Source organism: Protopterus annectens, chromosome 10.part0 (assembly GCF_019279795.1).
Source record: "Protopterus annectens isolate FY-2018-M chromosome 10.part0, PAN1.0, whole genome shotgun sequence".
Taxonomy (NCBI): Eukaryota; Metazoa; Chordata; order Ceratodontiformes; family Protopteridae; genus Protopterus; species Protopterus annectens.
The window spans coordinates 1,793,361,557-1,793,381,145 of NC_056744.1; the positions used below are offsets into that span (position 1 = coordinate 1,793,361,557).

General features: G+C 44.7%; 1 protein-coding gene across 4 annotated transcripts in view; it reads right to left on the minus strand.

The window, feature by feature from the left end:
• The window catches only part of RUSF1 (RUS family member 1), a 261,474-nt gene that overhangs the window by 130,805 nt on the left and 111,080 nt on the right, over nt 1–19,589 (minus strand). For all 4 annotated transcript variants that reach the window (XM_044086627.1, XM_044086629.1, XM_044086628.1 and 1 more), the window contains exon 8: nt 4,817–4,918. In XM_044086627.1, coding sequence (XP_043942562.1) covers nt 4,817–4,918 — 102 coding nt within the window. The remainder of the gene's footprint in view (nt 1–4,816; nt 4,919–19,589) is intronic.

Below are 19,589 nucleotides of genomic sequence, written 5' to 3' on the forward strand. Positions count from 1 at the left end.
GCAAACTACATCGGATGTGTCAAGTAGGACCACTGCATTGTCAGTGTCCACTGCAGACCCATCAAGTGGTACCTCACTAGGGGAACTTAGCAGACAGTGGCTGCCATCTGACCTAACAGCCTGAGAACACGGGAACCCAGAGGTTTTTGGTAAGAGATTATGTAAACAGCTACTCTGGAAAATGGAAATCTTGAAAATCACTTTTATTGTTGATTGTGATTCCCAAAGAAATGAACAGCTGGAGAAGGCTTTCCTGGCTCTGACTAAGGATGTGCTTGTGGAGGCAGTTGGGAGCCAGTCATCCAGGTAAGGGAAGACTTGGAACACCTGCAGCCTGATTCAGGCTGCCAAGAATGCCACACACTTGGTGACCGTCCAGGGAGTGGTGGTAAGACCAAAAGGCAGTGCTCTGACCTGAAAATGACTGGCCCCCAGCTGCAAGTCCAGAAGCCTCATACTTTTATGTGATGGTAGGCGTTCTTGAGGTCAGTCAAGCAAATCCAGTCATCTTTCCTCAAAACAGGTAGAAAGGAATGCACCTTGACCATCCCAAACTTGGTCTTTTTTTACAAAGTGAAGCAATTTGCACAAATCCAAAACTGGCCAGAGGTTCTTGCTTTTCTTTGGAACCAAAAGGAACCTTGAATAGACCCTGGATCCGTACTACTCTGGTGGGAGGGATGATCCTGAAATTGGAATCAAATATGATCTAGAAACCAGAGTCAAGGAAAGCAAGATAGGGGTGGGAGCCAAAAATCGATCAAGCCATCAGTTCTGACCCTAAGGAAGGAAAGGCAACCAGTTCTGATGACCTTGGAAAAGTAGGGCCTGAGGGTGGAAACCAGCTTAAAGAAGTTGAAGTCTCAAATTGAGGACTAAGCCCAAGGGGATTCATCCTAACTGCGACTGCACCTGCAAAAAGGGCAGTATCAGCAACTCCAAGTCAGCAGGTCTTAAACTCCTGCCTGAACAGGATGAAAGAGCCAACTAAGCCATCGAAGGCAGCTTGAAGGCTTACCTATTGGATGACAGCTCCAATGACTGGAGATGAACTAGAGAAGCTTTTATCTGGGGCAGAGCAGGGGGTGAATCTGGTGAGGAGTCTTGTGGATTAAAAGGGGAGAAGGGAGAAGTCCTACCTGAGGGAGCTCCCTCGGACAAGAAAGGACTACGAACACTAAGAGTGGGAGATAGAGCCTTTCCCACAATCATCTTTGAAGGTGATCTGGTCCGAGGTGTCAGAGCCAATGGGGCCAAAACCATCTGGGCAGCAGAGGATCTCGAGATCTTCAGATCTGGCACACCGGGAGTTGGAGTAGGGATACAAGGCTCTGGACGTTGACTGTAGAAAAATCTGCCTTAGATCTGCATATCATGCTTAGATTGTAAAAGTTATAATGCTCAGCAAAGGTGTGGACAGATGACCAGGTACCCACTTCCAAAATAGCCTCTGCTATTACACCTCTAAAGGAAGGCTGTGGTGATAAGCTGTCGCCCTAGTGGAATGAATTTTCACTATGAAATCCATTTTGAGATAGTTTGCTTGTTGATGCACTTTCCTTATGTCCCTTTTGCAAAATTTACAAAGGGCAAATCAGGCATTTTGTATTGCTTTGTCCATCCACACAGGACTTCAACTGCCTGTGTACATTCAGATACTGCAAGATTCCCTTCCCCTTGTTTTGTGATGAAGGAAAACTACTGGCAAATAAACGTCTTGATTTCAATGACATTTTTGTAAACTCTTCTGGCTTGGAGGAGAGATTAGTAAACAGGGTAATTATGTACTTGTGAAAAACTACAAAGGGTTTCCTGTACATCAAAGTTTGTAATTCAGAGAGTCGTTTGGCTGACAACCCTGGAAACAGCCAGCTCAAAGGAATGAATGTTAGAAAAACGCTAACAGAAAATTCAGGTAGCAAGCTGCAACAATCTCTTTTTTGGGGAGCCTCAGATTCAGATCTGCTATTAGGAACTATTTCATTGGCAACTTGGAGAAAAGTGGGGATTTCTAGTCTCAGACAGGTAGAAATGACTCATAAGGCACCTTTACAGAGCCATAACAAAGTCTTGCTTTGAAAAGGTCTGGCAGGACTAGGGACACCTGTGCTGATATTGGGAACTGTCCATTTCAGCACAAACTAGAGAAGCATTTCCATTTTGCTGAATAAGATTTTCTTGTACTGAGGTTTTCTGGCCTTCCATAAAATGTGAAGTATGTAATCAGAGAACTTGTACCTCCAAGGAAGCGTTGAATCAGCCAGACTGTCATCCTTCAAGTCTGCAGGTTTGGCTGAATGGGTCAGCCTCCTGTTCCAGGGTAGGAGGTCCGCATGTTGAAGTAGCATGAGACAGTCTTCCCTTAGTAAACACAGCAGGATGGACATCCAATAGTGCCTGTGTGACAGCCCTGCACTGGCCCAGTAATCAAGGAGCATCAATCCTCACCACTGGCAAAAGTGAGGGATGTATACAATGGGAGGATGACAAGTACACACACAGTAAAGTGCAATTTCCCTTAAGAGCACACAGGGATCACAGTCAGTCTGGGGCTGGTTTCTCCCTCTTTCTCCAGATCCCCAGTAAGACTCCCCACTGGCACAGCTATAGAGTTGATATCTCAGCTGAGTGGACAAGGTAAGACCTCCAGTACCTCCTCTGTCCAACCAGTGCTATGTATTCCTGCCCAAATAGTTACATACACACACACTTTGAGATTTGATTTATACACACACACACACACACACACACACACACACACACACACACACACACACACACACACAGACCTGGGGAAGGCTAGCATAGGTTTACTAGCTATGCCCCCTTCTACCCAGACTATAAGGTAGTCCCAGCTGCCACCAGCCAACTCTTTATCAGCTACTCTAAGGCCCTTATTAGTAACATAATGCTACTAATAATCCAAATGGTAGTCTGACCACGATTTCCAAGGCTATTTAGGAGTGGAGTGTACAGTGTCACCAAATACATATGCAAGTTCTCTAAGAGCTTAAATATGTCTCACAAATATCAGCCATAAAGATAGGTTTAAATATATTTAATAATAAATAATAAAAGAACAAGACAATGCTCAATAATCCAACACTCACTTCAGAGTTCAAAATCACAGGAAGTATTTAAAACAACATTGCAGGGCAGTCTCAAATAAATACAGAAAACATCTAAACTAATCTTTACTATATTCCTATCTATATCTAAAAGAGATACTATGCCCTAAACTTTACTTACAGAGCAAGTGCAGACGGTGATGATTAGTGGATGTTCTTGCTAGGTCCAAGACAAAATACAAAATGCACAGTCTCTCTCTGAGAGAGTTCTTAAATTAATATCAAACATTACTGCTGGGTTAGCTTGGATGATATCACTCTTTGTCACCTGACTTCAGTTTCCAGGCTAAACAGAAACTTAACACAATTTATCTGTGTTAAAATTACATATCTCTCAGATGTTTGCAAGTCTTGAAAGTCATAAAACAGTAAACCACTTGTTACATTTTAAACCTACCAATTACTTGTCTTTCAAGACAATACAAAAACTCCTAGCACTAGACATTGTGTCTGCTACTGAACAGAAAATGAGAGAGAACATCCTTTGTTTATGACCCAGCTATAAAGTAACTTAACCTCAACTATTCTTAAGTTTTACAAGTTAATCTTCTATGTTCCAGCAGGGTACACTGTGGATACATTTTAGCTCAGTACATAACATGCAGTTCTGTATGAATCATATCAATATTCACAAATGACAGAGATTATTTACAAAATTCCAGATAGCTGGGCTGGCAGTATCACAGCCTGTACCAAAAGGAGTGCTAAAAAGACTATTTCTGCCCTCTTCTCCCAGATCTTTTGCAATACCTAGAATATTAAGGAAATGGGAGGACAAAGCACACAAGTAAAGACCTGCCAACAGAAGGGAGAAGGAATCTGTTACTCAGGCCTCTGTTGCTAGCATTCTGGTGATATATTTCCTCAGCTAATTTTCAAGAGAAGCAGAAAGGTCTATTTCTGGCACACACCACTTGTGTATTAGATCAAAGAGCATTTCACTCTAGCATCCTTTTACTGTGGTCTAGTACTTGTTTGTCACTCTGTTTCTCACTCACTGAAGAAAATACCGAGCCCTGAGTTTCAGTCTCACTCACTGAAGAAAATACCGAGCCCTGAGTTTCAGTCATGACTCCTATGTCAGTTCCCAAACCTCTCTCTTATGCAGGCTAGCTATGCAGAAGTGGGTTCCCATCTGTTTGTTTATGTTTTTAGTGGTAATGTCTGTTATGGCAAGTAGGGTTTCTTGTTGCTAATGTGTTTGAACCTCTGACAACATGGGCCTGCAGGAATACATGAATGCAGGGCAAAAGAGGTCTGCAAGCAGCTAATACTTATCTGCAATACATACAAGCCTGCAGTTGGCTGTGACTGAAATGTAGGATTCTGCAGGCAGCTGTGATCGAACTGCGGGATGTATGGGTCTACAGGCAGATGTGACCACACACTCCCAGTTGCATGTGGGTTAGGATAACTGTGATCACACCAATGTGCACAGACCTGCAGGCAGTTATACACAGACCAAATAGGTTTTATAAAACAGCACTTTTCAGTATTTGACAGATACCTTATATCACTGAAGCCTTTGTCTTAATTTATAAGGCATGCTGATTTCAAATGTGAATTGACATTATCACCTAACACAATGCAATTTATTATTTGAAATATTAAAACTGACAAAATATGCATTAAAAGTCTCCTGTTGTACAAAATTCCTGACATCACCATTGTTTTGATTTTACACTCACCTGACTGCCATCTTTAGCAGAGACGTCCGCCATGTTGTCTCGTTGAGCCTGATGCATGGTTAGCGCCGCCCTTGTGGCTCCACCAGCAACTCCAACAATGGACTGAATAATCAAAAAACGATGAAGGTAGCATCCATAGAGATGCAAAGGAGGAAAAATATCTGATCAGACAATTGTGACAATAAATATGTAGTCAAAAAGCTATGACAGCAGCAGGTTGAAATATCACTTCATATTGGAATGACAGTTAAGCATGTAGTTGAGGCCTAAACTGAACACTTCTTGTAGGAGGCTCATGCAGGTTTGCAGCGCTCTAAAAGTGTGATAAACTAATATGATGAAAAAAATGATTTAATTTCTTTACTATCCTACCTGCTCAGATTCAGGTGCACAATGCCACCTCTTCCACTGAGGTGATCATGACATTCCATGCATGCATTAGACAGCAGAGGGGGTAACACACAGATCCTGCACCCTGTTCTACTGCCCTTACCTGAATGAGCCATAATGTGGATATTTCAGCAGCAAAGAAAAGCACACCTCTGCTTTGTGGGAATATGTTCCATCGTCGTTGTCTTCTCTTTTTTCTTTAATTTATTTATCATCTTCCTTTACTGCAGACTGTCTATACTCTCACACCTGTGTAAACTTTTACTGACTGGCTACCTATGGCCTGTAATTCCATGTGTTCACTTTAAATCATTAGATACCTACGACTTGTAATCCCACAACTGTATGTCCCTTTAATTACTGTCTGTCTATGACTTACACAGAACTATAACTAGAGATGTTGTGCCAGACAAGGTGATTCATCTCCTGAAGCATGCGTTGTGGGATGATGTTCTATCCTGTCATAGGTATCTCCAACTAGACACCCACAGTTACACACACACACACACACACACACACACACACACACACACACACATGCGCATGATGCACCCACATTATGACAGAAGTGCCTTGCACATAAAAGCATCCCAATTCTGCTGCTGATGTCACCTAATCTCTACTCTGCTGCATGACATGGCATCTCCTTTGTACCAAAGAACAGCTAGTGAAACAGTGTCAGCACCAGCATTCACAATCCCAGGTGTACAGCACAAATGCCCAGCTTAAACTAAGCCAGCTTCCTCAACTCTTCAATTAGCATGTGCATGAAAGTACACCAAAAACCAGCAGAAACATCAAACTGCCAAGGCTTAATAAGAGGCAAAATAATGCCCCCATCCTTGGGGGGGGGGGGAGAAAGCAGTGGAATGATGCAATCCCAGTGGGAAGAGGTCACAATGCAAACTATCATCTGGTGGCAGATGTCTAACTAGTCCATACCACTGCCTGGTGGTTGGTTTTGCAGCATTTACGTGGAAGGGAGCACCTGCATAAGGAAGTTGTTTTGGGCATCAGTGGTGATACAGATCATATATATATCCTCTGCCAAGGGATGGGGTTAGAGTCACAAAAAATGTTCTCATGGCCAGGATGCCAATGATGGCACAAACAACACTCATAAGTGCTTGAGTAATGGCCTCTCTGGACAGGTCTCCACTGCTGTGCCTCTTGGTGGATCTCAACCACAAGGGAACTTACAGACTGAACTCCACTAAATGTCAGCAGGTATTAGGCCAAAAAGGATCAAAAAAGAAAGAAAGAAAAAAATATGGTACTCACATTCAGAAGTACTAAACTCACATAACTCAGACACGAGGAGTAGAATCAGTCAGTGGCAAAGAAGCACCAACAGCATTCCAGTGCCCCTGAACCTTGTGCCTGAGAACAAACCCTGGTGGTGGCAGAGATTCAGACTAAGCAGATAACCAATAGGAGTACTTGCTTCTGAGCAGCTGCCTATCAGAAATCAGCTTAAAATGCCCAGTCAGTGCATGAGCAGTACTGGCTACGTAGAAAAGGTCAGACTTTTAAAAGTCTTGAGCTTGAGTGGGCATTTTTATCACAAAGGCACTTGTAGCAGTGAGATGTAAACTCCACCTGCTGCTAAATGCAAATGATGTCACACTAAGAAAGGTAAAAAGTGTGTAAAATGTTTGGCAAGGAATACCAAGAATTACCAAGGAACAGAGTGATCTAATGTGAGTAATTTGGGTTTTCAACCACAATAAACTCAAGGCACAAAGACTAACATGGCAGCATAGATTTGGTAGAGCAAAGATTGGTAAACAGGGACCATTCAGGAATAAGGAGTGAAAGAATGATGGCAGGTGGGGGGGGCAGTGTTACGGCTCAGGGACTTGGAAGGAAGGAGGGGGTCTGAAATGTGCATGGGGCTACAGTCACTACAAGCTGATTTTGAGGTATTTAAAAAAATAATCTAAGGACTTAAACATATTTAGTGTCCTACATGTAGACAGGGGAGGGGGCAGAGCAGCATACAGGGCACCAAGAGAGGGGTGGGAGGGGAGCAGCATGTATGGCACCATGAGACGGAAGGGAGCGGAGCAGCATGTAGGGCACCATGAGAGGGGAGGGAGTAGAGCAGCATGTAGGGCACCATGAGAAGGGAGAGAGCGGAGCAACATGTATGGCACCATGAGACGGGAGGGAGCGGAGCAGCATGTATGGCACCATGAGACGGGAGGGAGTAGAGCAGCATGTAGGGCACCATGAGAGGGGAGGGAGTAGAGCAGCATGTAGGGCACCATGAGAGGGGAGGGAGTGGAGCAGTATGAAGGGTGCCGTGAGAGGTGAGGGAGTGAAGCAGCATGTAGGGCATCATAAGATGGGAGGGAACGGAGCAGCATGTAGGGCACCATGAGAGGGAAGGGATCGGAGCAACATGTAGGGCACCATGAGAGCAGACCAGCATGTAGGGCACCATGACAGGGCAGGGAGCGAAGCAGAATGTAGGGCACCATGAGAGAGAAGGGAGAGGAGCAACATGCAGGGCACCATGAGAGGGGAGCAGCACAGAGGGTACCATGAGAGGGGAGAGAGTGAAACAGCATACAGGGCACCATGAGAGGGAAGGAAGGGGAGCAGCATGTAGGGAACCATGAGAAGGGGAAGGAGCAGAGCAACATACAGGGCACCATGAGAGCAGAGCAGCACGCAGGGCACCATAAAAGGGAAGGGAGCGGAGCAGCATACAGGGCACCATGACAGGGCAGGGAGCGAAGTAGCATGTAGGGCACCATGAGAGGGAAGGGAGAGGAGCAACAAGCAGGGCACCATGAGAGGGGAGCAGCACGGAGCGTACCATGAGAGGGGAGAGAGTGGAACAGCATACAGGGCACCATGAGAGGGAAGGAAGGGGAGCAGCATGTAGGGAACCATGAGAAGGGGAAGGAGCAGAGCAACATACAGGGCACCATGAGAGTGGAGGGAGCGGAGCAGCATGTAGGGCATCATGAGAGGGAAGGGAGAGGAGCAGCATGCAAGACACCATGAGAGCAGAGTAGCATGTAGGACACCATGAAAGGGAAGGGAGCGGAGCAGCATGCAGGGCACCATGAGAGCGGAGCAGCACGTAGGGCACCATAAAAGGGAAGGGAACGGAGCAGCATACAGGGCACCATGACAGGGGAAAAGCATACAAGGCACCATGACAGGGAAGGAGGGGAACAGCATGCAGGGCACCATGAGAGGGGAGGGAGTGGAGCAGCATGTAGGGCACCATGAGAGGAAAGGGAGTGGAGCGGCATGCAGGGCACCATGAGAGGGGAGTGAGTGGAGCAGCATGTAGGGCACCATCAAAGGGGAGAGAGGGGAGCAACATGTAAAGCACCATGAGAGGGGAGGGAGGGGAGCAGCATATAGGGCATCATGAGAGGGAAGGGAGCGAAGCAGCATGCAGGGCACCATGAGAGGGGAGGGAGTAGAGCAACATGTAGGCACCATGAGATGGGAGGGAGGGGAGCAGCATGTAGGGCACCATGAGAGGGGAGGGAAGGGAGCAGCATGCAGGGCACCATGAGAGGGGAGGGAGTGGAGCAGCATGTAGGGCACCATGAGAGGGGAGGGAGTGGAGCAGCATGTAGGGCACCATGAGAGGGGAGGGAGGGGAGCAGCATGTAGGGCACCATGAGAGGGGAGGGAGCAGAGCAGCATGTAGGGCACCATGAGAGGGGAGGGAGTGGAGCAGCATGTAGGGCACCATGAGAGGGAGGGAGTGGAGCAGCATGTAGGGCACCGTGAGAGTGGAGGGAGCGGAGCAGCATGTAGGGCACCATGAGAGGGGAGCAGCATGTAGGGCACCATGAGAGGGGTGGGAGGGGAGCAGCATGTAGGGCACCATGAGAGGGGAGGGAGTGGAGCAGTATGTAGGGCACCATGAGAGGGGAGGGAGAGGAGCAGCATGCAGGACACCATGAGAGCGGAGCAGCATGTAGGGCACCATGAGAAGCGAGGGAGCAGAGCGGCATACAGGGCACCATGACAGGGGAGGGAGGAGGACAGCATACAGGGCACCATAACAGGGGAGGGAAGGGAGCAGCATGCAGGGCACCATGAGAGGGGAGGGAGTGGAGCAGCATGTAGGGCACCATGAGAGGGGAGGGAGGGGAGCAGCATGTAGGGCACCATGAGAGGGAAGGGAGTGGAGCAGCATGCAGGGCACCATGAGAGGGGAGGTAGCAGAGCAGCATGTAGGGCACCATGAGAGAGGGGGGAGTAGAGCAGCATGTAGGGCACCATGAGAGGGGAGGGAGGGGAGCAGCATGCAGGGCACCATGAGTGGGGAGGGAGTGCAGCAGCATGTAGGGAACCATGAGAGGGGAGAGAGCGGAGCAGCATACAGGGCACCATGAGAGGGGAGGTAGCAGAGCAGCATGTAAGGCACCATGAGAGGGGAGAGAGCGGAGCAGAATGTAGGGCACCACGAGACCAGAGGGAGTGGAGCAGCATGTAGGGCACCATGAGAGGGGAGGGAGTGGAGCAGCATGTAGGGCACCATGAGAGGGGAGGGAGAGGAGCAGCATGTAGGGCACCATGAGAGGGAGGGAGCGGAGCAACATGTAGGGCACCATGAGAGGGGAGGGAGGGGAGCAGCATGCAGGAAACCATGAGAGGGAGGGAGTGGAGAAGCATGTAGGGCACCATGAGAGGGGAGGGAGGGGAGCAGCATGTAAGGCACCATGAGACGGCAGGGAGCGGAGCAGCATGTAGGGCACCATGAGACGGGAGGGAGGGGAGTAGCATATAAGGCACCGTGCAGAGAGTGAAGGAAAGCATACAGGTGAATGCAGTTTGAAAGGGAGGAGCATGCAAACCAGAGATCAGGGAAGAAGAAGAGCATGGTGGGCAGGTAAGAGGACAGATCAGAAGAAGCATATATGGGTAGAGCCACCAGAAGAACCATGTAGGAGGATGAGGGACTGAGGGAGTACATAGATGGAAGAAGCAGATGTGGACAGAACAGGTAGACAGACAGACAGAATGAGAAGAAGTTGATAAAAGAAACAGCATAAGAATGAATCACAGCAAAGTTAGAAATGGAGCAGAGAACAGAGGTCACACCAGATAAATGGGGGAGGAGGAGATTGGGGTGTGCAAAACTTGAAATATAAAAGGAAGCTGGAGAAATGGGAGAGACAGGAGGATTAGGAGTAGGTGTAGAGGGAAGGGGGGGCTAGTCAAGGATAAAGAGGTGAGGAAGAGGTGTGCATGTGCAGGCATGTAGACAGCACAACAAATGGGGAAAGAATGAAAGAACAGCTAATGCCAATGACATTAGTAGGACAGATGTTGTAACAGGAGATAATGGCGTAGATATGGATGGATGGCAGCAAACATCTCAACCAGCTGAAAAGGTAGGAAAAAGGAAAGCAGGAGAAACCACAGGGGGTAGCTTGGCTGGGAGATCCAGCAGAAGCAGATGTGGAGGGTCAGAGCTGGCCCAGTGGCATAACTGGGGGGACAGAGACAAAGAGGACTGGCATCAGCATAGCACTATGTTCAGGGTACAAAAACAGGAAAAGATAATGGTCAGCCATGATCAGGGGACACAAACAAAGCTAGTCAGAACTGGCACACTGTCATGTTCAGGGCAGGAGGGCAACAATGGCACATTACCATACTCACAGGCAAAGATAAGTATGGTCAGTACCAACACACTGCCATGATCAATGAGCAAAGACAGGGAGGGTCAGCACTGACACACTGCCATGCTCAGGGACAGAGACAGGGAGGGTCATCACAGATACACTGCCACACTCCAAGGATGCAGACAGAAAGGGTCAGCACTGACACACTGCCATGCTCAGGGACAGAGACAGGGAGGGTCATCACAGATACACTGCCACACTCCAAGGATGCAGACAGAAAGGGTCAGCACTGACACACTGCCATGTTCTGAGCAGAGACAGGGAGGGATGAAACTGATACACTGCCACACTCCAAGGATGCAGACAGAAAGGGTCAGCACTAACACACTGCCATGTTCTGAGCAGAGACAGGGAGGGATGAAACTGATACACTGCCATGCTAAGTTAGTGGAGACAAGTAGGGTTGGCACTGGTATGGACACTGGGGTGAAGGCACCCTTTTCAGAAGTGCTACATGTTGTCACGCAGCTTTAAATTAGTGAGTTGTACTGCTGAGGGAACAGAGTAAAGAACAAGTGTGTGACACAGCAGAAGGCACGGGATATCACAGATAGGTGGTACATCAGTCTATAAGGATTAACTTGCTGAGGGCATACTTGAGTGCTTACGACTTTAAATTAAGATGCATATTGGGGGAAACAGGTGAGGAGAACTTGAGAAACTGGTTTGGAAAGAGTATTATGAGTAAAGAGATGACAACAAAGAGAGATAATACGTAGCTTCATCGCAGCCAATTACAACACATGTGCTAGGCACCAAGTGCCACTTACAGTGACTGCTGCTCTTGCCACTGCGATTTGTGTTCACGGAGTGTGATCCACAGCGGTTGTATTACTTTAGACAGTCTAGGTGCCAAGCAAATAGGTTCACAGGTTCATACTAGGCTAATGACCACCAGGGCCTTTATAATCATAGTCATGCAATCTAATCCAATTGTGTCCCTAAGTGTCATTAGCATTTATTAACAGGGAGTATGTTAGGAAGTTTCTAGAAGTATTAGTTCACAGGTATATACTAGCCTAATGACCACCAGGGCCTTTATAAGCATAGCCATGCAATATATCCCAATTGTGTCCTCATGTATCATGGGCATTTGTTAGGAGGGGCTATTTTAGGAAGCTTCTAGAGGTTATGTGGAGGAGGGGTATGTTACTTTGAGCATTAATGTCTGCCTCTGTCTATCACAGACATGGGGGCCAAACTTGAGGTGAATTTCCAGTTTCCCATCCGTTAGTTAAAATTATGTTTAAATAGGGTTAGGGATGGACTCTGCTTCACATGGATGAGGAGCCTGTTCCAGAGCATGGGGATCCTCTGAGATGCATATCTGTCTCAACAATATGTCTTACAGAAATGTGACTGGTCGATGTGGTCTCTGAACTATAGCTGTAGTTTGGTTATACTGGTTTCTTCAGTCAAACTCTGCAGAAGAGAAGAGTAAATAATTTTCCACTTTCTTGGTGTTTGCTATTTCTTCACAGCTGTACAGCTATGGTCAGAATATTTAAGTAAGGGGAAGTGGAGGAAATATTCGCCACGTTGGGTTGAGAGGAACTTTTTCCAATGATAGTGGATTTTTTTAATTTTCAGTTTTTTTTCTTTGGTAGAGTCAAAGTGCCAATTTTTGTTCATTAACAAGGTCTTTACATTTAACAATTGGCTACTCAGAAAGAGTAGATGAATGGATGCTGATGGAAAAGGAAAATGTGACAAAGAAGTGAAGGTTATTACTCCAGAAAGACAGACGTTTGGTGAGGGAGAGGGTGAGCTACAGTCAAAGCTGGAAATGACAAAGGAGTGAAGGTTATTATTCCACAAAGACAGACATTTGGTGAGGGAGAGGGTGAGCTACAGTCAAAGATGGAAGTGACAAAGGAGTGAAGGTTATTACTCCAGAAAGAAAGACGTTTGGTGAGGGAGAGGGTGAGCTACAGTCAAAGCTGGAAGTGACAAAGGAGTGAAGGTTATTACTCCAGAAAGACAGATGTTTGGTGAGGGTGAGGGAGAGGGTGAGCTACAGTCAAAGCTGAAAGTGACAAAGGAGTGAAGGTCATTACTCCAGAAGGACAGATGTTTGGTGAGGGAGAGGGTGAGCTACAGTCAAAGCTGGAAGTGACAAAGGAGTGAAGGTTATTACTCCATAAAGACAGACGTTTGGTGAGGGAGAGGGTGAGCTACAGTCAAAGCTAGAAGTGACAAAGGAGTGAAGGTTATTACTCCATAAAGACAGATGTTTGGTGAGGGAGAGGGTGAGCTACAGTCAAAGCTGGAAGTGGAAGGAACAGACTGAACAGGAATTACTATAAGAGGTGCAACAGAGAACAGGGATTGGGTATATGGTGATACCAAGTACAAAGTACTTATAGTCATGCCTAGTAGGAGGGGATGGAACTAGCATTTGTGAAAGAAAGGATAACATGTGCTGTGACTAACCAGACACTGAAATGACAGAGGAAGATTAACAGGTTAACTGCTCTTGGGCCATTTTAAGCTTACCCAATTTCCTTTTCAAAGGTGAGAATCAAACCCTGTACCTTATGTCCATGAGGTAAACACCCAAAGTATTATCAGGAGCAGTAAAAAAAAAAAAAGAGAGAGATAATGTAAAGGTGGTCCTACTGGAGTATCTTACTGGAGTACCCCGAATTTCCATGATGTGGACCAGAATGTCCTGGCATCGAGGGTGCAGAACAGACTGCAATTTAGTAAAAAACTACATGAGGAATAGATAAAGTAACTATTAAAAGACAAGCAAAAAGAGAAGGTTGCTACATATGGTTTCCCACAAATCAGAGAGAGAGAAAAAAAACACAGTGATTACGGGAAAGACAAAGAGAAGAAAGAGAATGAATAGAAGAATCTGGAAGAGGGGACAAAAGGTCTATATATATATATATATATATATATATATATATATATATATATGTGTGTGTGTGTGTGTGTGTGTACAGCAGAAGACAAAGACAGGAAAACACATGAGAAAGAAGTGCAGCAGAAATCCTAATCAACTTCATCTCGGTAATCATGGAGAAAGGAGGCACGATGCCATCACAGGAAAGAAGATGGACACAACAACAAGAAGAAAGCAATCTGACAGGAGTTTTTTTATGTTTTTTTTCTGGAAAACAGGTGCACAGAGGACATTTAAAGGTCTTAAAATTCAGGCAGGATAACAAAGAAGATAAAAAAGCACTGTTGTCCAAGTTCCTGATAAAAACGACTGGCTTCTTCTGGTGTAGATCCCTTGACAGAAGTATTCTTTGCAACACTAGGTAAGGGAGAGATTCCAGAGAACAGGATAAAAAGCCATGGTGATTGTGGTGGTGCTAACATATGAAGGAGGCGCTGGGAAAAATCTAGAATTAGTGAAGTGAGACTGTCCTCAGCGGCTGGCAGAGAAAGGTATGTCAAAGTTGCTGAAGGAGTAAGTGGCAGCACCTCAGCAGTACAGCAGGATTCAGAATGCCAACTACCATTAGTTTGTACCCGCAACCTGCCACACACAATTGATCTAGGAACAGCTTAGCATATACACTTCCACTTGTTCAAGTCTCATTTCTGCTTACTGAGTTGCCATTCTGCGGCACCAGACTGCATCCTGTCACAGAGGGACTGCTGTTTGATACATTTTTGTGCTTTTACTATTCAGTGCAAAGTGTGGTTTAAATTATTGTTTTCCTGTAAAGTAGATTTTTAACAGTCATGCACATGCAGAAGACAGTGAGAAGCTAACTTTACAAAATACTTCTTGTCTCCCTTTCTCCATACTTCGGTAAGATTTGTTAAATAACAGGGGCTGTGGTGGATACATGGATGTAAGGAGGCTTGCTCCTAGAAAACTACATAGATTTTTCTCATGTTTTCAAACACTGCATTATTTAATAAAGCTGTTTATACAAAAGTAGTAGAGATTTGAAGAAGTTATATGATTTAGTATGGTTTCATTAACTGAGGTCAGGGGACTAGGAAATCACCAAGTTGGAGTTTAAAAGGATCCACTCTGTCTCCATAATCACTTTAATGACTTTTTAATTAAGAAGCTGGTCATGGGGGAATCTGACAGGTGTATGGTAATCTGACAGGTGATCTACTATGATGATGCAAAAAACTTTCAATCAGTGTTTCACAGCAGGCTACCAGAGAACCTGAGGGCCCCACGTAAAGAACAGGTGTGTAAAATGGGTAGAAGGTCCTGTCTAAGGAATGGATATGTAAAGTGGGTAGAAGGTTCCATTTAAGGAACGTATCTGTAAAATGAGTAGAAGGTCTATGTAGGGAACATGTCTGTCAAAAGGGTATAAGGCCCTAAGAATGGATAGAAAGCCCTCCTTAAGGAAGAGGTCTGTAGAATGGGTACTTGAGGGGCCTTGTGAAGGAAATGGTGTGTCAAATGGGTAGAAGGCCATATGTAGGGAAATGGTCTGTAAAATGGGTATAAGAACACATGTAGGGAACAGGTCTGTAAAATGGATACAAGGACATATGTAGGGAACTGGTCTGTAAAATGGATATAAGGTCATATGTAGGGAATTGGTCTGTAAAATGGATATAAGGTCACATGAAGGGAATTTGTCTGTAAAACGGATGTAAGGACATATGTAGGGAACTGGTCTGTTAAAAAGATATAAGGACACATGTAGGGCACTGTTCTGTAAAATGAATACAAGGACACATGTAAGGAACTGGTCTGTAAAATGGATAGAAGGACACATGGAGGGAAGTGGCCTGTAAAATGAATATAAGGACACATGTAGGGAACTGGTGTGTAAAATGGATAGGAGGATTTATGTAGGGAACTGGTCTGTTAAAAAGATATAAGGACACATGTAGGGCACTGTTCTGTAAAATGAATACAAGGACACATGTAAGGAACTGGTCTGTAAAATGGATAGAAGGACACATGGAGGGAACTGGTCTGTAAAATGGATATAAGGACATATGTAGGGAACTTGTCTGTAAAATGGATATAAGAACACGTGTAAGGAACTGGTCTGTAAAATGAATATAAGGAGACATGTAGGGAACTGGTCTATAAAATGGATATAAGAACACGTGTAAGGAACTGGTCTGTAAAATGAATATAAGGAGACATGTAGGGAACTGGTGTGTAGAATGGATATAAGGACACATGTAGGGAACTGGTGTGTAAAATGGATAGGAGGACATATGTAGGGAACTGGTCTGTAAAATGGATAGAAGGATTTATGTAGGGAACTCGTCTGTAAAATGAATATAAGCACACATGTAGGGAACTGGTCTGCAAAACAGGTAGAAGGCCACATGTAGGGAACTAGTCTGTAAAATGGATATAAGGACACATGTAGGGAACTGGTCTGTAAAATTGATATAAGGTCATATGTACAGAACTGGTCTGTAAAACGGATATAAGGTCACATGAAGGGAACTGGTCTGTAAAATGGATAGAAGGCCACATGTAGGGAACTGGTCTGTAAAATAGATAGAAGGAGATATGTAGTGAACTGGTCTGTAAATGGATATAAGGACATATGTAGGGAACTGGTCTGCAACATGGATATAAGGAGATATGTAAGGAACAGGTCTCTAAAATGGATATAAGGATTTATGTAGGGAACGGGTCTGTAAAATGGATATAAGGACATGTGTAGGGGAACTGGTCTGTAAAACAGATAAAAGGAAACATGTAGAGAACTGGTCTATAAAATGGATATAAGAACACGTGTAAGGAACTGGTCTGTAAAATGAATATAAGGAGACATGTAGGGAACTGGTGTGTAGAATGGATATAAGGACACATGTAGGGAACTGGTGTGTAGAATGGATATAAGGACACATGTAGGGAACTGGTGTGTAGAATGGATATAAGGACACATGTAGGAACTGGTGTGTAGAATGGATATAAGGACACATGGAATGGATATAAGGACACATGTAGGGAACTGGTGTGTAGAATGGATATAAGGACACATGTAGGGAACTGGTGTGTAAAATGGATAGGAGGACATATGTAGGGAACTGGTCTGTAAAATGAATATAAGGACACATGTAGGGAACTGGTGTGTAAAATGAATATAAGGAGACATGTAGGGAACTGGTGTGTAAAATGGATATAAGGACAAACTGGTGTGTAAAATGAATATAAGGAGAAGAATGGATATAAGGACACATGTAGGGAACTGGTGTGTAAAATGAATATAAGGACACATGTAGGGAACTGGTGTGTAAAATGAATATAAGGAGACATGTAGGGAACTGGTGTGTAAAATGGATAGAAGGCCACATGTAGGGAACTGGTCTGTAAAATGGATAGAAGGATTTATGTAGGGAACTGGTCTGTAAATGGATATAAGGACATATGTAGGGAACTGGTCTGCAACATGGATATAAGGAGATATGTAAGGAACAGGTCTCTAAAATGGATATAAGGATTTATGTAGGGAACGGGTCTGTAAAATGGATATAAGGACATATGTAGGGGAACTGGTCTGTAAAATAGATAAAAGGAAACATGTAGGGAACTGGTCTATAAAATGGATATAAGGACATATGTAAAACAGACAGGGAAAACATCTGTAAAATGGGTAGAAGGTTCTGTGAAGGAAACAAGTCTATAAAATAGACAACTGAAAGCCCTGTGTAAAAACATGTCTATAAATTGGGAAGCTGAAAGTCCCATGAAAGAAACTTGTCTTAAAATGGGTAGAAGGCTGGCTAGAAGGGAGGACAAAAAAGGCAGAGGGGTGAGGAATAATGTTACATGACAGAAGGATGACAAGGAGAGTGCTGCGATGGTCAGTCCTAGGGCCAGCACTGGTCATGCTGCAATGGTCATTCCTAGGGTCAGCACTAGTCATGCTGCAATGGTCAGTCCTAGGGCCAGCACTGATCATGTTGCAATGGTCAGTCCCAGGGCCAGCACTGGTCACGTTGCAATGGTCAGTCCTAGGGCCAGCAGTGGTCAAACTGCAATGGTCAGTCCTAGGACCAGCACTGATCATGCTGCAATGGTCAATCCTAGGCCCATCACTAGTCAATGTGCTTGTTTTAGAAGTAACAGAGTATCTTAAGAACAGGGTAGATCTCACTGTGGGTGAAAAAGGGGGCATATATATGACAGCTAGGGTTCACTGTTGATAGCCACATGGTCCTACTAAAGATATATACAGATTCAAAGAGGTCGTATAAACTGGGAGGGGTGTCACTCATGGAAACTGAAGAGGGAGAGTACCAGGGGTAGCAATAATAGTACCTACAAACTATTCAACCCAGAATTAAAAGGAACAGTACTAACTAACAACATGACAGGCTACATACATAACAAAACAAACTACAGCGTTAGAGCAGGTTTATTCAGCAAACAATCCCCAGAAATTTTGGGGAGCTATTAACCAATTACTAAAACCAAGCCAATCCACCACCCCAGCTCCATCAACAACTAACCTCACAGACAGCATAGTGTCACAACTTAATACACACTTTATCTACTCTATTCTGTCCCTAATTAAGAACAACAGCAATACGCCTCCAACTATACCCACAAATCTGGAAAGTAATCTTAACTTCTTCACCATAAATCCAATACAAACCTCAACAATAAAAAATACCTATTTAAAATGAAACCTTCATCCCTTGCTGCTGACCAACTCCCTGCTGAATTTCTTAAATTAGCCGCAGAGGTCATCTCCTACCCCATATCAAGCTTAAACAATTGGACTGTAACAGAAAAATCTATCCCTAAACTTTGGAAAGTCTCCTACGTTATCCCCCTCCACAAAACAGGTACCGCCACCAATTTCACAAATTACAGGCCAATCGCTATTCTCTCACCCATACCAAAAATACTTGAAAAATGCATGCATGCACAACTACTAGACCACCTCCTAAAAACAACCTTTTATCCACATCCCAACATGGCTTCAGACCAAAACATAGTAAAACTAAGTAGAGCTGCTGTTGTACTAACACAATCAACCACCATAGAAATAATAACCTACTTGCATCATCCATCTTTCTTAACATGGCTAAGGCCTTTGATACAATCTCCCACCAAAAACGTATTAATGAGCTAGCTGCCTTAAACCTCTCCCAATCTGCCCTATCCTAGTTTGTCAGCTACCTATCTGACCATCAGCAGGCAGTCAGGTGACAAAATGAACTTTCACCTCTGCTACCAATCTCCATGGGTGTATCTCAAGGCTCAATCCTTGGTCCACACCTTTTCTCCATTTTTGCAAACCAACTCTGTACAGCCACTCAGCATGCAAACATAATCCAACATGCAGATGATTCTTCCCTGATATGTGCAGCCCCCCTCTTCCTGAACTCATACAAAAAACACAAACATTCTTCCTAGATAGCGAAGAATACCTTTCTGACTGTCAACTCATTCTCAGTCCCAACAATTTAAAGCTTATGCTTTTCACCAGTAACAAAAAAGTGACCACAGTTTCCATCTACTCATCAAACAATGTAGTCATAGAGCCAGTTAAACACACCAAGCTCCTTGGTGCCACGATACACAATGACCTTAAATATGATAAACACCTGGCACTAACAATCAAAAAGGTCCACTTTAAATTAGGCTCACTATACAGAATCAAGCCCTTCCTAACCAACACCACCAGATAGTCCATCTTTAGAACACATCTACTCTCCACACTTACAAGCATCGCCAGTATTTACTAACCTAAGAAAAGCAGACCAAAATAAATTGGAGTCTTGCTGTAACAAAATAG